Source organism: Protopterus annectens, chromosome 7.part0 (genome assembly GCF_019279795.1).
Source record: "Protopterus annectens isolate FY-2018-M chromosome 7.part0, PAN1.0, whole genome shotgun sequence".
NCBI lineage: Eukaryota > Metazoa > Chordata > Ceratodontiformes > Protopteridae > Protopterus > Protopterus annectens.
The window spans coordinates 1,707,923,747-1,707,947,705 of record NC_056739.1 but is presented as its reverse complement, the minus strand read 5'-3'; the positions used below and the strand labels follow the sequence as shown (position 1 = coordinate 1,707,947,705).

Genomic DNA, 23,959 nt, shown 5'->3' with positions numbered 1-23,959 from the left:
ACTACTCCTAATATTGTACACTGCATTTTTATATGAAAACAAGTATTTAATTTTCCCAGAGGTAGTATAACATTGTATTGAGACTAAATATGTACCACACCCTTTGAACATGTATGTTTATCTGCATTTTAGAAAGCCTAATTCATGCTTTTTCAGATTTTTAAATAATTGTAGCTTTGGCATTTTGGTTTTAGTACTGTGTAGTTTTGGAATATAATTTTCATTATTTTGTCATGGTCCACTTCAAAATATTGATGTATTTATGATACAAGAGAAGATGGAAAAGGATTAGATTTATTGGCATATTTATTCGTTGATCGATTACAGTTTGTTGAATGAGGGAGTAGTCCAATCACAAACTGAGTCACTGCAGCTACAACTCATGGATTATGCAGAGTACAGAGGAACACATAGTTACTTAGCAATTAAGAACATTAAGCAGTGAGATTAGATTAACAGTTAGTAAACTAATGGCATACATTTGAAAATAGTAGGTATGGCAATGGTGAACTGTACACAGTGTTTATATATTAGTGGTATAAAATGGCTGTTGGAGGTAATTAGAAGTAAAGAGATGAAACCAAGAGTATTCTTTGCTATTAAAGCATTCCAGCCAAAGATTATTATCAATTAGATGTGCATGCAAGAGCAAGAAGAGAGGTAGAGGAAGGCAATCGTTAGAGGTGGTTATAGAAATGCATAGGCTTGCCTGCAAAGATGGTAGCATATAGTATAGAGCAGAGTTGTAGCTAGGGTAACTGGTGCCCTGGGAAATGCATTATTTGGAACCTCATTAGGCTTGCTCCCCAAAAAGTTGGCTTTGTCAAAGAGAGCTTGTGCCTTTTGTACCTTGCTAATTTTTTAAGTGGGTCAGGCAAGCTGTAGACAGTGGTCATGCAGTGCATCTCAATCTGGACAAAACATTCAATACTAGAGATCATGACAGAATTGTAGGGAAACTTTTTTAACTTAAATTCTTTAAGGGGTGAGATGCATAGCCAACTGGCTAAAAGATGGATTCCATATAGTTTGTATGGCAGATACATTTTGAAACCATGCTAAGGGGACCAGGGAAGATCCCCAGGGATCTGTGGTGGGTCATCTCCTGTTTGGCATGTATTTCTCAGATCTGAAAAAAATGATAACCTGGACCTCTGGTTAACCACATTTGCAGATAACTACAACCTGGATTTAATTGTCAAAACTCCTCAGATATCTACACCATAGGAAAATACCTTACCCGAGTTAATACCTGGTGATGGGATAATGGGCTTAAACCCCATGCTAAAAAGTGTAGTAGTCTTTTTCAGGAAACAGCAATTACCCACATCCTACAGTATAGATAACATACCCTTACTAAATGAAAAAGTAGTCAGGGACCTAGACACTTGGGTTGATTGTTCCCTTTCCTTTGATTATCACAATGAAACTGTTGCCAGAAAATCATTTTATTAGCACATCTAATATCAAAATGTATTTTGTCCAGATCCAAAGATATTCTCATTCCCCTATAACCAGAACTGATCTGACCCAGGATAAAGTATGACATTCCCTTTAATATGTACCTCTCAACATGTCGACAAACTCAAAAAGTCCAAGGGGTACCCAACTAAAAAGATCTCTGGCCTTGTTTACAGGAACTGGAAGCCCTGTCCCTGCACTCTGTATCTTATAAACTCCTGATGGGTGATCTGTGTCTTGTTTATAACACCATTAGGAACCAAGTGGTCCTTGACATCCTATATCTCAACAAGTCAAATAGCCCAGCTAACTCTAGAACCAGGGATCCAAACCTTTATTAACAGATGCAGAGAGCATGATGGAGGCATAGATTCATCACCTAGCACCCCTGCCCCCTGGAAATAAATGTGCTCTACAGATAAAGGAATACAATTCAATATCTTCTTTCAATTGTAACCTGAATGGCGGGGTGAGTGCTCCTAAATTTACCCTGTGATTAACTGGTCTCTCCCTCTTTGAGAAAGAACACAAGGCCTGAAGATGGACAATGCCAAGCCATTCATGGTCATTAGACTAAAATAGTCTTGAAATTTCTATGAATCCTCAAAAGTTGAGGACTAAAAACAAAAAGTTCAGTTAAGGGCAACAAAATTCAAAACTTTGGCATTAACACCACACACAAATATGAAGCACTCTGACAGAGCTGAGATATAACTGCATGAAGAATACAAAAGAAACAAGCTATGTACAATGGGCAAGAAGGGAGGGGTAAAACACACAAAGCAGCTAGAAGTGAAGGGATGGAAAGATGTCTTATTAGATAAAATGCAGGTATGCAATGCAGATAAGAAAATGTGCTTCTGAAAAGCTTTAAAAAGCTTAAAATGCTGGAATGAATGCAATAGAAGGATCAAAATAGGAGCAGAATATGATTATGATGATAAAGAATGATGGATGAGCATATCAGAGCAGAAAATCTAAAGGAAATTATAGCATCAAAAAAGACCAATGTCCTTTAAAAGAAAGCCTAATGCAGAAAACAATGTAATATAGATAAAAAGGAGGACAATTTAAGACATTGTGGCTGCATTAGTCAGAGCAAGCTTAGAACTGATCACATCAATAGAAAAGTGAAATAATGGGTACTATAACAGAAAATAATTTAAGGAATAAATTATAACTGCTGAAGAAAAGTTATTAATAGGTGATTTTTGCAGTTAAGGAATAAAATATTTAGATGAACAAAATCTGGCTAAATTTGTCAAATAAACACAATTTGAATAGTGGCTACACCAAGTGGGGGCATCTGTGGTACAGATACAGGGAAGGAGGGGTCAGGTTCATGACTTTTGATGCGTTTTTGGAAATAATTTCCAGCCTACTGTACCAAGGACAAAAAACAATCAAACACATAATGATATTGAAACTTAATATGCAATCCAAACTTTATATAAACAAGAGTATAAATCCATTTTGGCAATAAGAATGAGCTGTTACTGAATTTCTTTGTGATGTGATCATTCAGAAATCTTTTTCTCTAAAATATATCTACATCTGATGACATCTTTTAATGCTGCAATCAAAATAATACAAGCTACTGCACCCCTGCTTCCTTATGTTATAACCTCCTTGTATAACTATGCATTTTAATACTGGAATATTTGGTTAACAGAAGCCTAAGTTTTGAAAAGCTAGAGCTTTATTTAACCTAAATGATTGTCTAGATAGGCTGATTACCTCTTTAAACCATAAGCAATGAAATGTAACTAGCACTGCATTAATACGTAATGACATAGTAGTTTACCATCCAAAATAGTTGCGTGTGATTTTCCTGTAGCGGGAAGGTTGAGGTAGACAAGCGGACCTGGAATGATGCCAAAGTGTATTCTTGTTCTTTTCCAAGAAAACCATCACTACCAATTAGCATAGTCCTTCAGGTGAGTAGAGATACACATTTCCTGCACACAACATTTAGTTGGGGTGGTAACGTGTACATCTGAAGATTTCAATGAATGTCTGTCTTTTCTCACAGCAAGTTGTTTCTTCTAAAAGGAAGCTTGTTTTATTTATACTTATTTAAATGTATGTTTTTATCAAAATGAAATTTGTCATTTTTATAATTACTTAAGTTGTTGAAGAGAAATAACAATATAACTGCAACTTCCTAATATACTTGGATGTTTTTGGTAGCAAAACCATTGGGGCCTACCTGTCACTCAGTAAATTCTCCAGATCTTTTTCAGTTCTTAGGACTGGTACCATGTCCAAGAAGATACAGCTGCTCTGATTAATTTGCCATCAAACAGATAAACCATTACCCATACCCACTATGTCAAGATGGGTTCAGGTTAGGACTATAACTGCAGACACACTCTCTGCAATCTAAACGTTTGTAAGTTAATACATTTATCTAAAGTCTGCTTTAGAGCTCAGTATTATTTCTTTTCAGATTTTTTCTTTTAATTCTGTTAGAAACTAGTCAATCATATAGCTATCATTTTTGCAGCTGAGAAACCTGTCATCACCTGATGAACAAGTCTGTGGTTAAGCAAAACCTTAATAGTTGTTCATTTTGTTCCTATAATGTCACTTTTCATTTTCTTTATACTTCCTTCATAATTTATACATCGGTGTCTGTCTGTCAGACCATTAAATGAAATGGAAGTTATATGGCAAATTCCATTTTCTCTTCAGAAAGTTTGCAAATTCTACAACACTGAAACAATTTCTCATATAAGAAGCAAGTATATTTAGATGACCAAACATATTAACTTAACTAATTAATCAGGAAATTGAATTTAGTAATAAGCTCTATATATCCTGCTTTAACACCAACAACATACTGTCATTTGTGTGAATATCCCTAAGCTTCTCAAACTGCTCTGTCTTTACTTCTTTTCTAACATTATCAAGTAATTTAATTTAATTCTTTAGTGACACTTTCATTGCAGCATTTCTTTATTCTATTAATGCTTCCCCATCTTAAACTTAGCCTAGAATTTATTGTTTTTAAACCTATGCATTTAAATTGGTAATCATCTCTAGTTGCTTTATAAGTATCAGATCTCTCCGCTCCCCTCCCCTCCCCTCCCGTAATATAAAGCATCGGCCTAATTGTCTTAGTCTGTTTTCATGAGATATACCTCCCCACTACCCAATTAGTCATCTGTTGCAGGATAAGGTTCCACCTCACTGATTTTAACTCCTGAATGTACAAATGTGTATTCAGTCTTTGCTGTTGACAGTCACAACCAATGTGGTTTCTATTTGTGTTCTAGCAGTCATATGCTGTGTATATTATCTTATTTTGTTCAACTGAAACTTTAGCTATTTGAGACTTTGGAGAATACTGCGGACATGAACCTGTCATTTCTTCTTTTTAATGTATTGTTTTTGAACTCTTTCTCCTGTGAACCTTGTAGCTTCTGATGTAGTTTTCCAAAAATTTGTACTCAGTACCATGCAGAGTAGTGCAGGGAGTGTCATGATTACATTCCAAAAGTGTGACAAGGACAAGCTTTTAAACATCTTTCTGGTGTCAGAAAGTTTTTGTTAAGCATCTCTAAGTACTGTTAAGATCAGATCTTGCACTGGGGATTGACAATGGGCAGTGCTGGACATCAAGAAAGAGTGTCAGAAGATACAACAGCTTTATGAGATACTTCACTGTGCCACACATATAACAAAAGTATGTCAGAATAAAGTGTCTAACAACTATGAAAGCAGTTTTTTTTCTTGAGGAACACTTCATTTCCACCTGCTGTCTATTTGACAGCACTAAAATGTTTTACTGACTTCAAAACATTTTGCTCTCTTACACTTTTTTCTGTAACTGGTAGTACATGGGGCACATATAGCTCCATGCACTACAAAGAATTATGATCAGGTCTCAGTGATTATGTCCTCTGTTCATGGGTTCCAATGTTTACCTTTTGAGTTTTATTCTTGAGGTGAATATCTTGGCATCCATGTGTAGCACACTTGATCATAATCCTCAGTACTGTTCTCATAGTGCTAGTAAACCGAAGGAAACTTGACACATGAACCACAAAGTACCTCCATACAATATCGTGTCACATCTGATTTATGTTGTTTAGATGCAGTGACTTTACCATACCTCATAACTGGAGGGGTTTTTTTTACCCCTAGATTAATTCCCAGATTATCGTCATCTGCCTAGTTGTGTAGCTTTACTAAGAAAGCCTTGAAGTTTCAAGATATTTTATTCATATTTCATGTGCATTGATAGTTTGGTATCACAGGCATATCATGTGCATATTTAATGTATCGTACAATGTCAGGAAACTGTAAAATCATTGCTCATCAGGTTCTCTATAAAATTATCACTGCTTGTTTTATCATGGTTGACTATATCAGACCCGACGTATTGTAGCTATCTTGATTTATTTGTATTATTTAACTACATTTATCTTTTGTTTTCTAAGGCAGGGAACTGATTTACAGTTTGTTGAATTATTGATGTACTCTGGTAACAGGATTGCTCTAGGAGTTATATGTAACTTGCAAGCATGGATGTGATATTTTACAATGTCAGGGAAGAGAGAATACTTTTCAGATATTCCGTCTTCCCTAAAACCACATGACCTCAAAGTTGGTATAAGTCTAAAAGGTGCAAGGACTTACCCCAGCAAAAATATTTGTTGCCAAATGTGTTGGCGCAGAATAACAAAGCCCTGACAGTGATTCAGACAACCTAACTCTGATTAGCAGAGTGGATACTGGGGAGCTAGCTGGGTGAAGAGGAACGGTAAGGCGAAGCTCTGTCACCTGTCTCTGGGGAGCTGGCTGGGTGAAGAGGAACGGTAAGGTGAAGCTCTGTCACCTGTCTCTGGGGAGCTGGCTGGGTGAAGAGGAACGGTAAGACGAAGCTCTGTCACCTGTCTCTGGGGAGCTGGCTGGGTGAAGAGGAACGGTAAGGCGAAGCTCTGTCACCTGTCTCTGGGGAGCTGGCTGGGTGAAGAGGAACGGTAAGGCGAAGCTCTGTCACCCGTCTCTGGAAGGTGAGTTAGGGCACCCTGCACTGACTGTAGATCTGCGGTAGAAGTGGAAACCAGAAATCACTGGAGGCTCTTACCTTTCAAGGGGTTGGGTTACTCAGAATATGCAGGTGCTTCTTACAAAAGCAGGGGGTTCCCCATCTTTTGCACACCACCCCTTGATGACATCATGGTCATACAGAGAGAGAGAGTAGTTAACACTTAAATGAAATCCCGCCACAGTTTCTTGAACATAATGATGGTATAATTTATTCTACTTTCCCCTCACCCCAAGGGTGAACAGATGTGGTGCTGGGTTCTAACCTCCCTGAGGAATAAATAAGCTGATTTTATGGGCTGGATGGAGACTTAATGAATATCGGGGATTGAAGGAAGAAAAATCAATGATTTGTTAGTAGTTTCTTCCATATTTTTTATGCTGATGCAGTTTTCTTTATGATTTGCAATGAATTTTACCTGATATTTCACCAATATACTGAGACATAATTACATGAGACATGTTACTCTTAATATTACTGATAAAATGGCAGTGGCCACACTGCTGGTCCTTAGCAACCTCCTTTCTTTAATGGCTTCCAGTTTTCCTCCTGCCTTCCAAACAGCTCTTTGTATTATCTTTAACCAAACAAGACTTAATCAAATTCACTAAAACAGAATCTGCATTCAGCTATATGTTATGGTCCACAGTATCAAGTACTCTACTGAAATCCATTAATATTAAATCCTCCTGTGAACCTTGTAGTTTTCCAAAAATGTAAGAAGTTAGTTTATGCAGGCACATTTCTTTTATACACATAGTGTTGCCGATCTTGCACTTGCATATGTTTCATTTCACTATTTAATGTAGGAGTCACTAATTTCTGTGGCACTTTGCACATCCATCTATAAGACTAATTGGCCAATATTGTTTCTATCTTCCTTTTCTTACACACACACACACACACACACACACACACACACACACACACACACACACACACACACTTATGTGTGTGTGTAGGCACTATACTTGTATCACATGCTATACATGTTTACTACACAAGGATTGCCCTTATGTGTGGGACTGCACTCACTTTGTATTTCTGTTTTCTTTACATATGGATACTACACTTGTGTCATGATTTCCTTTTATATATAGGACTACATTGCTTTGTATCCCCCTTCTGTCTGTGTATATATATATATATATATATATATATATATATATATATATATATATATATATGGGAGTGCTACAGAATCCTGAAGACCAAAATCCTGAGACTAAAATCCTGAAAACTCAAAATCCTGAAAACACACAGGATACCAACACTTACTATACTCCAACACAAGTTCATACAGAAACAAATAAAACACAAACCATATTACTCTTCTCAAAGTATAACCAGGGGGGCAAGGCCCCCTGCACCCCACATGTTGGGGGCTGTGTCCCCCACACCCCCTGCTACTTAAATATATGAACTCCAAGATTGCACTTAGTGTACTGAAGTGCAATCTCGGAGTTGTTATATTTAAGAAGCAGGGCATGTGGGGTGCAGGGGGGCTTGCCTCCCTGCATATAGTTGAATGGTAATATGTTTCTATATGTACTTGTGCTGGAATACAGTAAGTGTTGGTATCCTGTGTATTTTCAGGATTTTGAGTTTTCAGGATTTTGGTCTCAGGATTTTGGGCTTTCAGGATTCTGTAGCGCTTCTCTTATGTATATAGATATTACACTTGCTTCATATCTCTCTTTCCTTTATATTTGGGCACTCCATTTATTTTGTATCCCCCTTTCATTTTTATATGGACACTGTACTTGCTTTGTATCACCTTCCCTTTACATATAGATAAATATAGGGTCTACTGAAATGTCTAAACCCACTTAGTCTACATCAGTACATCTAAAACCATTTAAACTACAAAAAAAACATGAAAAAAAATAAAACTTAAAACAGTTTTTACAGTGGGATAAGCCCCCTTGAACCCCTATACCCCCAACTCCAAGATTGCACAATAGTGAGGAAAACAGCAAAGTCTACCCATGTAACACTAACACAAGATTCACTTACATTACTATCACAAAACTAAATGCACATGGTCTAAAAATACATTATTTGGTGAAGTAAATATCGATGTAATGCTTAACATCTAAAATTAGACCAAATTAATGGAACCATATAAATATGGCTGCAGTGTGTTTTATCAAATGTTCTTTATATGGAGAATTGTTTTGTTGAACTGCTGGTTCTTCGCAGACTGACAGCGTGTGTTTTGTGGGATCTATACACACTGGGGAGTACCCACTTACCCTCATTTGGATCCTGATTGTAATTGTATTTCTTGACCAAGGTGCACTCATCTCTATGGACCATTGTTAGACAGTCCAGGAGCTAGAACTCCTAAAAAGCAGGCTGAAAATAACATTGGTTTCAGTCTGATGCAAGATAAAGCTAAAATATGTGTAATATAGCTGAAAGACAATATGTTTTTCAACCAGTAATGATATCTGATAGTTCAGAAAGTGTTAATTTATGATTACAATATTCTCATTTACAATGCTGATTATTTATTTATTTATCTGTCTATCTATCCTTTGTTCACAAGGTTAGTTCCATTAAGCTAGTAGCTTCTTTTCAGGGGAGATCCAAGGTGGTATTTATGCTGCTAGGGGAAATTTGGCCAGGGCATTGGGGAACTTCCCCTACTCTTTTCAATAGGTGCCATTGGATGTTTTACATCCACATGAGCTACCACTAACTCAGACAGATGGGGCCTTGGTTTAACATGTCATCCAAAGGACGGCACACTCAGGAGTGCAGCACCCCCGTATGCTCCACTGCAGTGTCAGCAAGCAATGTAACTGGTGTGGGAATAGAACCCACAGCCTTCTGCACCAAAGGTGAGTGTGCTACCTGTTGTGCCACTAACACTTATAGAGGGATATACTATACTTATTTTATAGAGGGAGATACTGTACGTATAGCGAGAAGGAGGAAGTATGTGTGTGGTGGTGGGGGGGTGGCAGAATTAAGTATAAAATGGCAGATTTATAGGAAAGGTGGGTTGTGTAAGGGGTGGATGCTGAGTCTTTAAGAGATAAAAAAGAAGGTCTGAGGTTGTATCTGTGTGGAAGCTGAAAGAAGTAATATATTCCCCAGAGTTCTTTAGATGGAAAGAAAATAGGTAGTTTGGAAATTAAAAGGTTATTTCAAAGTCTCTTGGTTACATTGTGATTTTTGTTGAAAAATTTACACTGAGTTGACTTGAATAGATAGTCTTGAGTTGACTTGAATAGATAGTCTTTTAGAGCTGAGCAGTATATGTGAGGTTATGAGCCAATGCTGGATGTCCAAGGCTGTAGAGGGTAGTGACTCTCAGATTTTGGATGTAAGACTTAAAAAAGGCTCTGATTGTTGTAAATGTATTTGTTGTTGGGTTTGGGTAAAGATGGAGTAACCAGGCCAATGGATCTCTAGTTTTAGCAGATGTATCTAATGAAAAGGCTGCCTGCCAGAAATGGAAAGGAGTCAGCAGTTTATAAAGATTCCAGAAGTAGATCTGACCTTAGCTGGATAGTGAGCCATTTGACAGGAAAGAACATTGGCACTCATGGAGGAGGATGACTAATGTTATACCACCCAGCAGGGCTCGAGTGGTTTAACGATTTCTTAACCACTGAAACTAATCTCAGCAATAAGGTGACTGGCCTTCTAGTGGAGTTTATGGAAATTTTATTACAGAACAATTTTATATTCTTTAATGGTGAGCTTTTTAGACGAAGGAAAGGAGTGGCCATGGGTGCCTCATGCGCTTCTTTTTATGCCAACGCTGTTTTGCACAGATGGGAACGTATGTTCATTTTTTCTTCTACTTGGGTTCAATATTTAACATATTATAGAAGATACCTAGACGACATCTGTATTTTATGGAATGGGACCCTCAATCAGTTTGAGGAATTTTTTAGTTATATCAATTCCACTACCTCCTTCTTGGTGTTCACTCACAACATTAACAAGCACGAACTTCACTATCTTGACGTGACTTTATATAAAGATTATAACAATTCAACATTCCTTTCTAAACTTTACAGGAAACCTACTTTTTCTAATTCTTTTCTGCATTATCAAAGTGCACACCCATTTTATCAGAAAAAAGGCATTGTTAAGGGCCAGTTCATTAGAGCCTCTAGGATGTGCAGCTCCACTGTTGATTTTTTGGATGAAATACATTTTTTGCAGTCCATGTTTGTAGACAGGGGATACCCTCTCTCCCTTATCACCTCCTTAGCTAAGGAAGTGATTGATAACAGAGAAACAACATTTCCACCACTTCTTGGTACAGGGCAACCTTCTGTCACAACTAACACAACAGCGATATCTGACACCTTCCGGAATAGTTTTATCTATACCTATTCCGGCAACTCCGCTGATATTGAGGAGATCATCAGGAGGCACTGGCCTGTACTGACCTTTCACGAAGAATTCAAAGATGCCCTCCCACCACACCCTAAATTTGTAAGAAAGAGGGACATTAATTTCAAGGAACTATTTGAAAGAAAACCTAATTTCCAGGCTAACAACTCTAACACACGACTAGGCACTTTCAAATGTGGGTCCTGTAATCAATGCCATGCCATTATTAATGCTCCAACACTTTACATTCCCTCCAGGAATTTTAACATCAAATCATATCATCACTACACCTGTGGGAGTAAAGGGGTTGTCTACCTAGGTTTTTGCACCACCTGCTCAAGCTTCTATGTTGGCAAAACTGAGAGGCCATTTAGGAAAAGACTCTCTGAACATGTTTACGATCTAAGTAAACAAAGGGAGTCTAACGCATTCTATAAGCATTCACTCACTTGCCCTGGGATAGATCTTAAATTCATAGTGTTGGAGCAAGTTACCCCGGATGCTAGGGGAGGTGATTGGGAGACGACCCTTGAATACAAGTAACTTATATGGCAACTTAAACTAGATGCAGGCAGACACCCTGGATTAAATGATAACATCAACATAAACAGTGTCCTCAAGCTAAGAAAGGCTCGATTTTATGAGAAGCTCATTCATTGCTGATAAAAAATCTTCAAGTGAAATATGATAAATGATTTATTTTAATTTATTGCTAAATGCACTGCCTACAGTTTCTTTCGATTATTTTACATTTCAGTCTTAATATTTACTGTACACATTTATTATAATGAACCAGGTTTAACTTTTAACAAAGAAGCATTTTTAACAATTTATCAACTCCAGCATTTTTAAGCTTTAATTTTTTAATTGATTAATTTTTTAATTGATTAATTAATAATTAACTTCAGTGTATATAAAGCCTTGCAGCACTTTGGATGTTCACTTGATAAAGCTCGGCACAGACCGAGCGAAAGCACTTGTGTTTTCATTGTTTTTCTTGGTTTCGTATTAAAGAATAAGACTTTCTGAGCAGCAGTCTGTCTTGGTTTGGTTTTCCACCTTGGATTTATTTTTTATTTTTCCTGTTCATACTTTTCTGGATTCCTGGCTACGTTGCTTTTTCCATGGCTGGAGAAGCTGAATCGTTTAATTCTGCTGAAACTCCTCAGCTATTGAGAGAAAACGGAGATGACGTCCCGGTGACTCGTACAGAGTTCAACCAGGTAGTTTTGATGTTAACGCAACTCACCAACCTCGTAAAAGAAAACAACGGCAGCAGTATCCCTCTACCTGGGAACCAACAACACGCTATTGAAGCTAAGAGGAAATCTCCACCGACTGGTGCAAATGGAACTAACAGTGGTTTACACTCCTTATTTCCGACTAATCCCAGCACACAAAGGGTACCTAATAATGAGCACAGTGAAGGCACGGCTCGTTCGAAGACCAGCAGACCTGAGAAACAGCCCAAGGACTTCAATTTCACCACCTGGGCAGGTCGGCAATTTACATTCTACCAAGGTACTGTGTCCTCTAATAACTACAACACCATAGAGAATGATTTTGGTGAACTAAAAGATAAACTCTACGCTTATAAAAGCAATCAACTCGAGATTGAGTACTTAAGGGAGTGTGTTAATGTGAAACGCATACCGAAGAGTTTGCGTTTTTATAAGTTCCCTAATAATGTTCAACCGGGGACTTTATATTACAAAAAACTTTGTGAAATTTTTGACAGAGCTGGACTGGAGGTTTTAAATGTGATGATTTCAGAGTATGAAGCGAAGGCTGATACTCTTATAAACGAGTTAAATGTTTTAAACAACTCCCTTGTTACTGACAATAACTTTTTAACTGTGAAGTTTGATTATGACAGTGTTTTTAACGAAGTCGATCAATTCTGTACAAAAATACTTAACCGAAAGATACGTAAGTTAGACAGGGATTTAGCTGAATATAGAGAAGGAACAGCCTACCCCTCTCCTAATAGGACCTGGTGGGAACATAAACAGGACAATCAAAACAACCAAAACAAGGGGGCTGATTTCTATTCTAGAGCTACTCATGTTCTGTACAAAAATACTTAACTGAAAGATACGTAAGTTAGACAGGGATTTAGCTGAATATAGAGAAGGAACAGCCTACCCCTCTCCTAATAGGACCCGGTGGGAACATAAACAGGACAATCAAAACAACCAAAACAAGGGGGCTGATTTCTATTCTAGAGCTACTCATGAGCCCCCCCCCCGTAGGAGTGAGAGGTTAGCTGAGAAAGGTAGAAAGAATTCCCATCAGGATTTTCAGCATCCCCCCGGCAGGACGGGGGCATGGGGACAGAAACAATCCCCTCACATGTGGAGCAACAAACATGGTTAAATGACATCCCCATTGTCCCTGAAATGGCACTCCTACACTATAACTTTTCCACCACTGCAGGCCACAATTGTTCTATAGTTAAAAAAGACAACTTCATTATATACAATTATACTGATTTGCAAATTACAGATTTGACCTTCGACCTATTCACTCGGGGTTTCCAGTTTGTCCCCGCACACTCCTGTAATATATCCCAAATTACAGAACTAAAACTCTTTGCTAGAAATTTAAATCTAGCACATTACTTTAAAGGGCAGCCCTATACCAATACAGGGCTCTGTAGAACTAGCACTTTCAACCCACCTGTGCACCCCTTAATTAAACTTTTTGAAGAACTAGTTGAGAAAGATTTTAGAACTTTACATTCCCAAGGAATACAACCACAGTTAGTTAACTTAAATGAATATGAAATCTGGTTTATTAACCATTTGAAAAAAGAAAACATTAGGGTCATGAAACCAGACAAGGGCGGTGGGGTTGTCCTGATGTATAATTCCAGCTATGACATTTACATCCACGACATGTTACAGGACAGTGAACAATACGAAATTGTATCTAGAAATGAAGTTAACATAGCCTTTTCCAAAATCAAATATATGCTTACTGACCATTTGCTCCAAGGAGCTATAAATGAAAAATTGTTCAACTATCTGCATGTTGAGAAACCCAAAATACCAGTAATTTTCGGGATTCCGAAAATTCACAAAGGCTTAGACCCCTTGAGATTTAGGCCTACTGTTTCAGAGGCAGGAAGCATCACTGAACCCTTAGGTAAATTCATTGACCATGTTACTAAGCAACTCATCCCACTTTTCGATCATGTCTGCAAAGACTCCTGGGATTTTCTCAGAGACATTCAACCTTCCTTTTTCTCATCTGAACTCCTTATGATAACTATAGACATCAAAGACCTGTTTCCTAGTATACCCCACCCAGCAGGGCTCGAGTGGTTTAACGATTTCTTAACCACTGAAACTAATCTCAACAATAAGGTGACTGGCCTTCTAGTGGAGTTTATGGAAATTTTATTACAGAACAATTTTATATTCTTTAATGGTGAGCTTTTTAGACAAAGGAAAGGAGTGGCCATGGGTGCCTCATGCTTCTTTTATGCCAACGCTGTTTTGCACAGATGGGAACGTATGTTCATTTTTCTTCTACTTGGGTTCAATATTTAACTCATTATAGAAGATACCTAGACGGCATCTGTATTTTATGGAATGGGACCCTCAATCAGTTTGAGGATTTTTTTTAGTTATATCAATTCCAATACCCCCTTCTTGGTGTTCACTCACAACATTAACAAGCACGAACTTCACTATCTTGACGTGACTTTATATAAAGATTATAACAATTCAACATTCCTTTCTAAACTTTACAGGAAACCTACTTTTTCTAATTCTTTTCTGCATTATCAAAGTGCACACCCATTTTATCAGAAAAAAGGCATTGTTAAGGGCCAGTTCATTAGAGCCTCTAGGATGTGCAGCTCCACTGTTGACTTTTTGGATGAAATACATTTTTTGCAGTCCATGTTTGTAGACAGGGGATACCCTCTCTCCCTTATCACCTCCTTAGCTAAGGAAGCGATTGATAACAGATAAACAACATTTCCACCACTTCTTGGTACAGGGCAACCTTCTGTCACAACTAACACAACAGTGATATCTGACACCTTCCGGAATAGTTTTATCTATACCTATTCCGGCAACTCCGCTGATATTGAGGAGATCATCAGGAGGCACTGGCCTGTACTGACCTTTCATGAAGAATTCAAAGATGCCCTCCCACCACACACTAAATTTGTAAGAAAGAGGGACATTAATTTCAAGGAACTATTTGAAAGAAAACCTAATTTCCAGGCTAACAACTCTAACACACGACTAGGCACTTTCAAATGTGGGTCCTGTAATCAATGCCATGCCATTATTAATGCTCCAACACTTTACATTCCCTCCAGGAATTTTAACATCAAATCATATCATCACTACACCTGTGGGAGTAAAGGGGTTGTCTACCTAGGTTTTTGCACCACCTGCTCAAGCTTCTATGTTGGCAAAACTGAGAGGCCATTTAGGAAAAGACTCTACGAACATTTTTACGATCTAAGTAAACAAAGGGAGTCTAACGCATTCTATAAGCATTCACTCTCTTGCCCTGGGATAGATCTTAAATTCATAGTGTTGGAGCAAGTTAACCCGGATGCTAGGGGAGGTGACTGGGAGACGACCCTTGAATACAAGTAACTTATATGGCAACTTAAACTAGATGCAGGCAGACACCCTGGATTAAATGATAACATCAACATAAACAGTGTCCTCAAGCTAAGAAAGGCTCGATTATGAGAAGCTCATTCATTGCTGATAAAAAATCTTCAAGTGAAATATGATAAATGATTTATTTTAATTTATTGCTAAATGCACTGCCTACAGTTTCTTTCGATTATTTTACATTTCAGTTTTAATATTTACTGTACACATTTATTATAATGAACCAGGTTTAACTTTTAACAAAGAAGCATTTTTAACAATTTATCAACTCCAGCATTTTTAAGCTTTAATTTTTTAATTGATTAATTAATAATTAACTTCAGTGTATATAAAGCCTTGCAGCACTTTGGATGTTCACTTGATAAAGCTCGGCACAGACCGAGCGAAAGCGCTTGTGTTTTCATTGTTTTTCATGGTTTCGTATTAAAGAATTAGACTTTCTGAGCAGCAGTCTGTCTTGGTTTGGTTTTCCACCTTGGATTTATTTTTTATGAAGTGACATCTAGTAAATGTGATTAGTGGTATTCATGGATATTGCTGCTGTCATGGGGAGGACCACCTGTTGTAAACACAGTGGAGAATGGACTTGGTTCATGCATTCACTTCTGCAACTGAATGTTGTTCTTCTGCTTTAGAAGATTTACATTTGTACACTTTATAATATCTTAACTTCTGTCTCATTAAACAGTACTCTGTGATGTACAATTAAAATGATTTTTGTACTTTTAATTTTATTTTTAACACATCTCCAGATAGCCCAAGATATTCATGAATGAAATATTTTATGGCCATTTTAAATTGCCCCTCATTCTGTCATTTAATTCTTTGCTGAACTTAAACCATAAACTCTCACTCTCCATTATGTTCACAGATGAAATTACTTTTTTCTTTTCTCTCTCTTCTCACTTTAATATTTTCTTGGGGTTCCTTTTTATTTTATGTTCCTTTCTATCACTTTTTCATTTGCTGAGGTCTTCTTTCTGCTATGTTATTTTTTCTGCTTTATAATTCTTTCATCTGATATCACTCCTTGCTCTTTTTTTTTGTTTGTTTCAATTCCATCACTTTATTCAGATTACCTTACGGCTTTACCTAGCATAATACTGTACTTATTTTTCCCTCACTTTCCATCTTTGTAACACCTTTGTCATGCGCTCCCAATTATCTTCCTTCCACAAATATATAGTAGTTCACATGATCCTTCCTTCTTCCTGTAGACAGTATTCAATTCTTTCTTTTATAGTATAATCTTAGTACATAACGCAGTAATCGGGTACTCTTAGGGACAGTACAGTGCTACATCTGCACTCATAATGTTTCTCTTTTAACTACAACATTTCTAATAGCACATTCTCTCTAACTGTTACAACCAACATTTTAATCCTAAATAATACATTGTCTCTTATTAAACTTATTATGTTATGATCTACCATGTTATATCCTATTAGGTCTAAATGAAAACCCATGTTGTGTGCTATTTTCATATTTTATGTTGTCTTATCAACAACTCATGTTTTGCATTTCAGTATAGTTTTGCTGTTTTGCCTATTATTCATTCACACTCCAGTTACAGCCCCCTCCTGGGCTAAGGCTGACATTGGTTATATGTGATCAGTTTCCTACTCCAGCTAACAAATGTTAAGTAGAATAAAAGTAGAATAAAAGTAAAGCTATTTTAACTAGGAATGCAACATTCACATGCTTACTGTTCTCAGCACTATATGCAGTTTCATTCTGTATTCTTTGTTGAAGGCTCAATTTTTTTACTATAACTAAGTAAAGAAATTAATTCTATGAATGTGTCCATTAAATTTTAAGTATTATAAGCCTCTACAGAGTATATTTAATTGGTGCTTTGTGAAAGGCCTTTCTTAAGCTTTGATGAATGTTACTGAATTTGTAAAACTGTGGTCTTCAACATTAGTAAGCACCATGCAAGTTGATTTATATAACTGATCTCCTGAGCAGAGCATATTTATAACAGCATAAAGAATATTTGCTACAGAAAGATCTGGATGTTCTGTGGATTATCTCCTATTTTTTTGTTTTGTTTGTTTTGTATTAAGAAACTAGACGAGTTAGGAGTCTACATAAGAGAAGACAGGAGTGTAGTTATGAATAGATGGCCATACAATGCTTATACTGGTATGAGCTTTTGTTTTTGTGCGTTTAAAGGTGACAGAGTTCATTCCTACTCCAGTTGCATAATGCTATTTTACATAAAATCCAAGAGCTACTTCTGTGAAATGCTCTTCTTAAGCTTATGATAACAGCAGATTAAACAGGTGTGAGATTTTCAGTATGTTCAGAAATCATAATTAGATCTTCCTTGTATGAAAGTGAGAGTAGATCTGTTTCAGTATAAAATGTATATTATGCTTTGTATGTTGATTTTTTTCCAAAATATCAAGAAGTAGTACAACTGCAAGAGACTACCAGTCAGAATGATATCCCCTGGTGCTGAAGTCTATGTTTTTGCTAGACATGGTATGCCTGATGACACAGGTGTAGCTAGCTATTGTGGTAGCCAGCACCATCCCAGAGTTTGGCACCCCCCCCCCCGCCAAAGTTAAGTTGCAGAGGAAACAAAAGTTCTTCAGACTTGAAGAGAAAAAAAAAACAAATTGCTTGCTACATTAGTAGCAAGCAGATGCTATACTTTATGCCTGCCACACTTGAAGCACTGAAGCATTTCAATGCAAATAGAATATCAGCATTCAAATGACTGTATTGCACCCCACCCTAGCTACCCTTCTGTTGATGAAGTAATACCAGACAGTGGACCACAGTTTGTTAGCCAAGAATTATCTGCTTTTGTGAGGCAATGGGAATTTAAACATACTTCTAAGTCCTAGATATCTATAAAGGAGTGAATAAGTAGAAAGAATGGTCCTAACTTCCAAGTTGCAATCTGTCTATCTATTCTGAAATAAAGAAATATGCCTTTGCAGTCTGTAGGGCATTCTTCTTCACAGTAGAGATACCGCCTGTCCCACTTTGGGAGGGACATTCCCTGTTTGGGCAGTTGTGTCCTGCAAAAAAGTTGGAAAAAATGGCAAATGTCCTGAGATTTTAGGACAAAAATATTTAATATATTTTATGTAATTGCATAAAACAGTTATTCTGTATCTGAAACACCTAAATGTTATGAGAAACAGAATAAGCAACTAAAATGCTGCAAGAATAATCTTTTATTTAGGAAAAAAGTGAAGTTCTGTCCTTTGTACGGGCCATGGATATGTTTTGCCCTGCAAGATCTAGCATTTGTACCAAAAATTTCCCACTTTGGGCATTTAAAAAGGTGGCAACCCTACTTCACAGTTTTTATTGAGAAGACATCCTAAATTTAAACTGCTTCACATTTCTTACTTACACCAAAAGATAAAAGAAATGTTACTGAGTTACAGAAAGAAAGGCAATCCATGCATACGTTTTACTTTTGACAGTTCTTCAAAGAATCCTTCTGAAATGCAAAAGGGGAAACAATGAGACTGAATATTTGTTTTTCAGAAAACCAATATGAATCTGGAGTATTACGTCAAGTGGAACAACTGAGATCCTATCTTGCTTAAAGTCTAGATATGCAAATGTATAGAAAATGCAGGAAGCACTTACTTAAGCAATCTGGCATTTACTTAAGCAATCTGGTCTGGGAGACATGTTACCTCAAGGATATAAGCTGTAGAAGTGTGCATCTATGTGTGTGTGTGTGTGTGTGTGTGTGTGTGTGTGTGTGTGTGTGTGTGTGTGTGTGAGAGAGTGTGTATATGTATGTGTGTATTTATTTATTTATATATATATATATATATATATATATATATATATATATATATTTATATGTGTGTATATATACATATATATATATATATATATATATATATATATATATATATATATATATATATATATATATATGTATATATGTATGTATATATATATATATATATATATATATATATATATACATAATGTCAAGGCTTAAAAGTTAGAAACTGTTTCACACTGGTCCTGATGTATGTGCTACTTACTGTTCCACATACAACTATACCAGATAGGACATTGATTTGTCATTCCGCCATGAATCAGTATCCAAGGTACAAAAGATTGATCAGGAAGCCAATGGTGCAGACCTACTCTGGGAACAGCTGTTTGACAATATTCCCATTGATCTCTATGAAACAAGAAATGGCTATGAGTTAAAAGCTGAACCCCACATGAGAAAGTAGACCAACGAGTAAAAATTAATATGCAAGTTACTTGTAGAAAAGCACAAATATTAGATGTGTGCTAAGAGGGGAAGACAGACATTATTATTTGGCAGGGTGGCAGGGAGTCATGAATGTAGAAAATTGAATTTAGATGTCATATCAAGGCATTACATGAGTCATCAAAAATTTGCATTAACAAGGCCACAAATGAAATCTGTCATGGCTGCTGGCATTGTCAAGTCCATGTTTTTTTACAAATAAGTTAAAACCTTCAAGGGCACAATGACTAAAATTATGGTGGAACAAAATGTCAACTCAGTTTTATAATGCTTGTGTAGTGTAGTATGCAGGAACATAATCAGGGTTTTTGGCATTGTAAACCGGCTTTGGAATGAAGCACACACACACACACACACACACACACACGAAAAACCCACCATCATAACAGATGGTGGTTCTGGACTTTGTTTTTTTTGCTACAAAAAAAAAAAAAAGCTCCTAAAATGACAATCTTAAGCTGAAAGCTGACAAATATGACACCGTTTAAAATTCTAGCACAATGTCATTGTACAAAATAGATTATTTTGAAAAAGTGTATGCCATGGCATAGCTGTTATATGCCTGACTATGATAATGTTTATTTACACTTGGGCCCAAGGCAGATACATAATGTCCAAAACGAGAAATAAATAGATGCTGCTATAGAATAGAATGAGTAGGGCATACTAACAGCAACTATAATCAATAAGAAAAAAGCAGAAAATGTGTATACTTTAAAAGTAAGTTACTATAATTTGGTCCTGTGTAGCATATCTTCCACAGACATGGGTAAAGGACATTTTTGTACCAGTAGATGGGAGGGAAGTGATTACAAAAGTGACCTATCACAAGCTTCACTGCAAAAGAATGCACAACAAGCTTCCAAGAAGAACTTAACTATTAACACCCCACAGCTGGCTATTCCAGTACAGCTGTCTTGATTTCAAAGTTTTGTCTACACCAATTGTTTGTTAGAATGCAGTGGACAAAGTGTATGCAGTTTTATTTTTATAATGTCTTTGTAACAGTCACAGACGACCAAAGCTGCCTAAATAAGATTTTGATTATGAGTACGAGCTTCATGCAAAAACAGAATAAATGTGTGCATTTCATGGAAGAAATTATTTACTTAAGACGTGCCATTAACAAAGATGGGCTACATAAGTTACCAAACAGAAAAAGGAAGAAATGACTTACTGTGGGCCTAAAGTTAATATGGATGGACTACATAAATTACCTGATAAGATGGAAGCTCTGTTGCAGAAGGCACATTGTCCTCAGAATGTGTCAAAAGTGAGCTTGTATTTTGGATATGTAAACGTCTGCCTTACTTTTCTTCCAAATGTCCTCATTTATACAGCTATTGAACACATTGTTGTAGAATGGATTCATCTAGAAATGGCCAAACAATTGTGATTCATCATTTATATCAACCCTGAAGATGATTACAATGGACAAACGTTTAACTATTTTGATACTTCGTAGCTATTAAAACAGCATGTGATACTTTGCTTCATGAAATTGGCAACCAGTTTGCCATATAAATTACTAGATGCTACATAGAAATCCATTGCATATGACACAAGATCACTAACAACAAATGAGTGTACTTACACAAAAATAAGCAATAGTGAAACTTTTTGCCTGGTCCAGGAAGTAAAGATATTTTGCCATTGTCTGTATGGGAAGATGTTCACAATGGTAACAGTATTAGCTTTTAGTGGCTATTCTTAACTCAGGCCAGTGCAGCATAATTTGAGGTAGTGTCAACAAAGGACATCTAGGAAGTGTAGAAATGAAGCCACTAGGTAATGGCTCATATAGATAGTGATCCTACTGACTGTGGTAAATGGTAATGGGGCAGTTTAGGGAGTGGCTAATGCTAATTAGCTATGTGTTCTACCATATAAATGTCAGCTACTTAAATTACCACTGCTGGCTAAGAAATTGAACTTTACCAAAAGGGTGCAGTCACCCACTGACTTGTGGAAGAACTCATGGAGCAACTAATTACAGCGAAGTTCACTGGAGACACAGAGGTGAGGTAATGTGTGCAGATATAAATGAGTCTTGTGTGTGTGTGAGAGAGAGAGAGAGAGTGTGTCAGTCCATTCATGTGGGTGAGTGGGTCCATGAGTGTGATCATGTACATGGGGGGGTGTTATGTTGAGTGGATGTCTAGGGGTGCTTGTTGAACCTCTTATTGTCTTTGCTCAAGATTTCTGGATAAAGCCAAAAATAAGTGGGGGGTTAATGGCTAAAAGCAATTTTTGATTTATTACCCTAATTTGCTTAAACAGTTAATAGAACAACATGTTCTGCATCAATATACATCTTCTGAACAATAATAAGCATGCATTTCTTAACGATCTGCATTATTATGATGCACGGGCCACCAGAGTGTTTTACCACTGCAAAGTGTTTTTAGCACGAGTCGTAAAACAAAGTGAAAACAGACAAAATGAAAAGCCCCAGAGAATTAACAGTGCATGGATAGTCAATAAGTTACAGAAATCAAAGGAAACCTGTACCGAAACACAGCCGTGTATCCACAGACAAAAACAGGAGCCATCGTATAAAATCCAAACATTTTATTTATGAAAATAGGTAAGCACTTTAACTAGTATCACTAGCTTCATCAGACCATACTAGTGAAAGCACTTACCTATTTTCATGAACAAAACGTTTGGATTTTATATGAGTGGCTCCTGTTTTTGTCTGTGGATACACGGCTGTGTTTCGGTACAGGTTTCCTTTGCTTTCGGTAAAACAGAGTGCTTCATTTACAAGAAAATTATCCAATAATGAGATAATTGTGGCCAAATCTGTTTTCACATCCCTTTACTGATTGTGTAAATGGACCTACCTGTGATAGTCATTTTACTTGACTTTGACCCATCCTTTCTGAATCCCCAGCCATTGTCACTGTAATGGAAGATCAACCATATAGGTGTTTTCTTGTCAGTGGCAGAAGACTTAGGTGCCTTGTTCCTCATGCTTGATGAGCAGCTGTGTCATGTCCTGACAGCACAGGCTTCTATATGTAGACAACACTGGATGACTTTTGTTAACCTGACTGCAGATTTCATAGTGTCTACTTTCAGTGAACACATTTCTAAGTACACCTGGACAGCAGGAATGTTGCCTGTTGAGCATCAGACGTTTTCATCCATTAGCTATTGCAGCTTATTCACAGAGAAACGTTGTTAGCAAGAATGTCATTAACAAAAAAATATGATGAAAATCAAGCCAGCATTTGATGATGCTATTTCCTTAATAAATGAAATCATAAGCACAGAAATAGAAATTCTAAATGTAATAAATATACAGTATACAACATAATTACCAAAATATCAATCTTAAATTTAGGCCAAAGATGTTTTTTAATGGACACATTTGGAAATAATGTCTCATCAAGTGTCCAGTAGATTATTCGATTATAATATCTTGATTAACTAAAATTGTAAATATTGGTGAATATTTATTAATATGATTTGAACTTTTGTAAATGTTTATATATAGATGGGCATTAGAAATTGATGAGAATTGAATTCAGTCATGTTTTTTGAGTTGTAACTGAAAATATATATTTGTTCTGCATGACATTTAATGATTTATATAAGGGATTTGTTTCTTATTTAATAAAAATATCTGAAAAAAGAGAAACATTGTTATCTTCTAGCTATAGAAAACATCTGTTCAGTAAAGCTTGTTCTGAACGATCCAGCTTCTTTTCCTCTTCCTTCTGTAGGAGAAACATTCGGAGCAGTATGGAAAGATATTCAAGTCACATTTTGGGCCTCAGTTTGTGGTATCCATTGCTGATCGAGATATGGTGGCGCATGTTCTAAGGATGGAGGGCAGAGCGCCACAGAGAGCAAACATGGAATCCTGGCAAGAATACAGAGACCTGCGTGGGCGATCAACTGGGCTGATCTCCGCGTATGTACAATTGTTACATTGTCTTATGTTTCAGGCAAAATTCTGTTAACATTTTCATGGCATACATACTATGTAAGATGCAAACACTACTCTAGTTTATTTTCTTTTCTATCTTTCCTAATTTGCTCAGACTAAATACTACTTTAACATATTAATTCATGTTTCGTGTGCTATGACATACATTTTTGCATTCTCATTTTAAGTCATATTATCTGTGGTGTTATTTATATTACCAGAACTGTAAATGT

General features: G+C 36.7%; 1 protein-coding gene across 1 annotated transcript in view; it reads left to right on the top strand.

Annotated features, from left to right (window-relative positions):
• The window catches only part of LOC122807189 (cytochrome P450 27C1-like), a 413,262-nt gene that overhangs the window by 13,184 nt on the left and 376,119 nt on the right, over positions 1-23,959 (top strand). Inside the window, exon 2 of the mRNA XM_044078238.1 lies at positions 23,521-23,711. Coding sequence (XP_043934173.1) covers positions 23,521-23,711 — 191 coding nt within the window. The remainder of the gene's footprint in view (positions 1-23,520; positions 23,712-23,959) is intronic.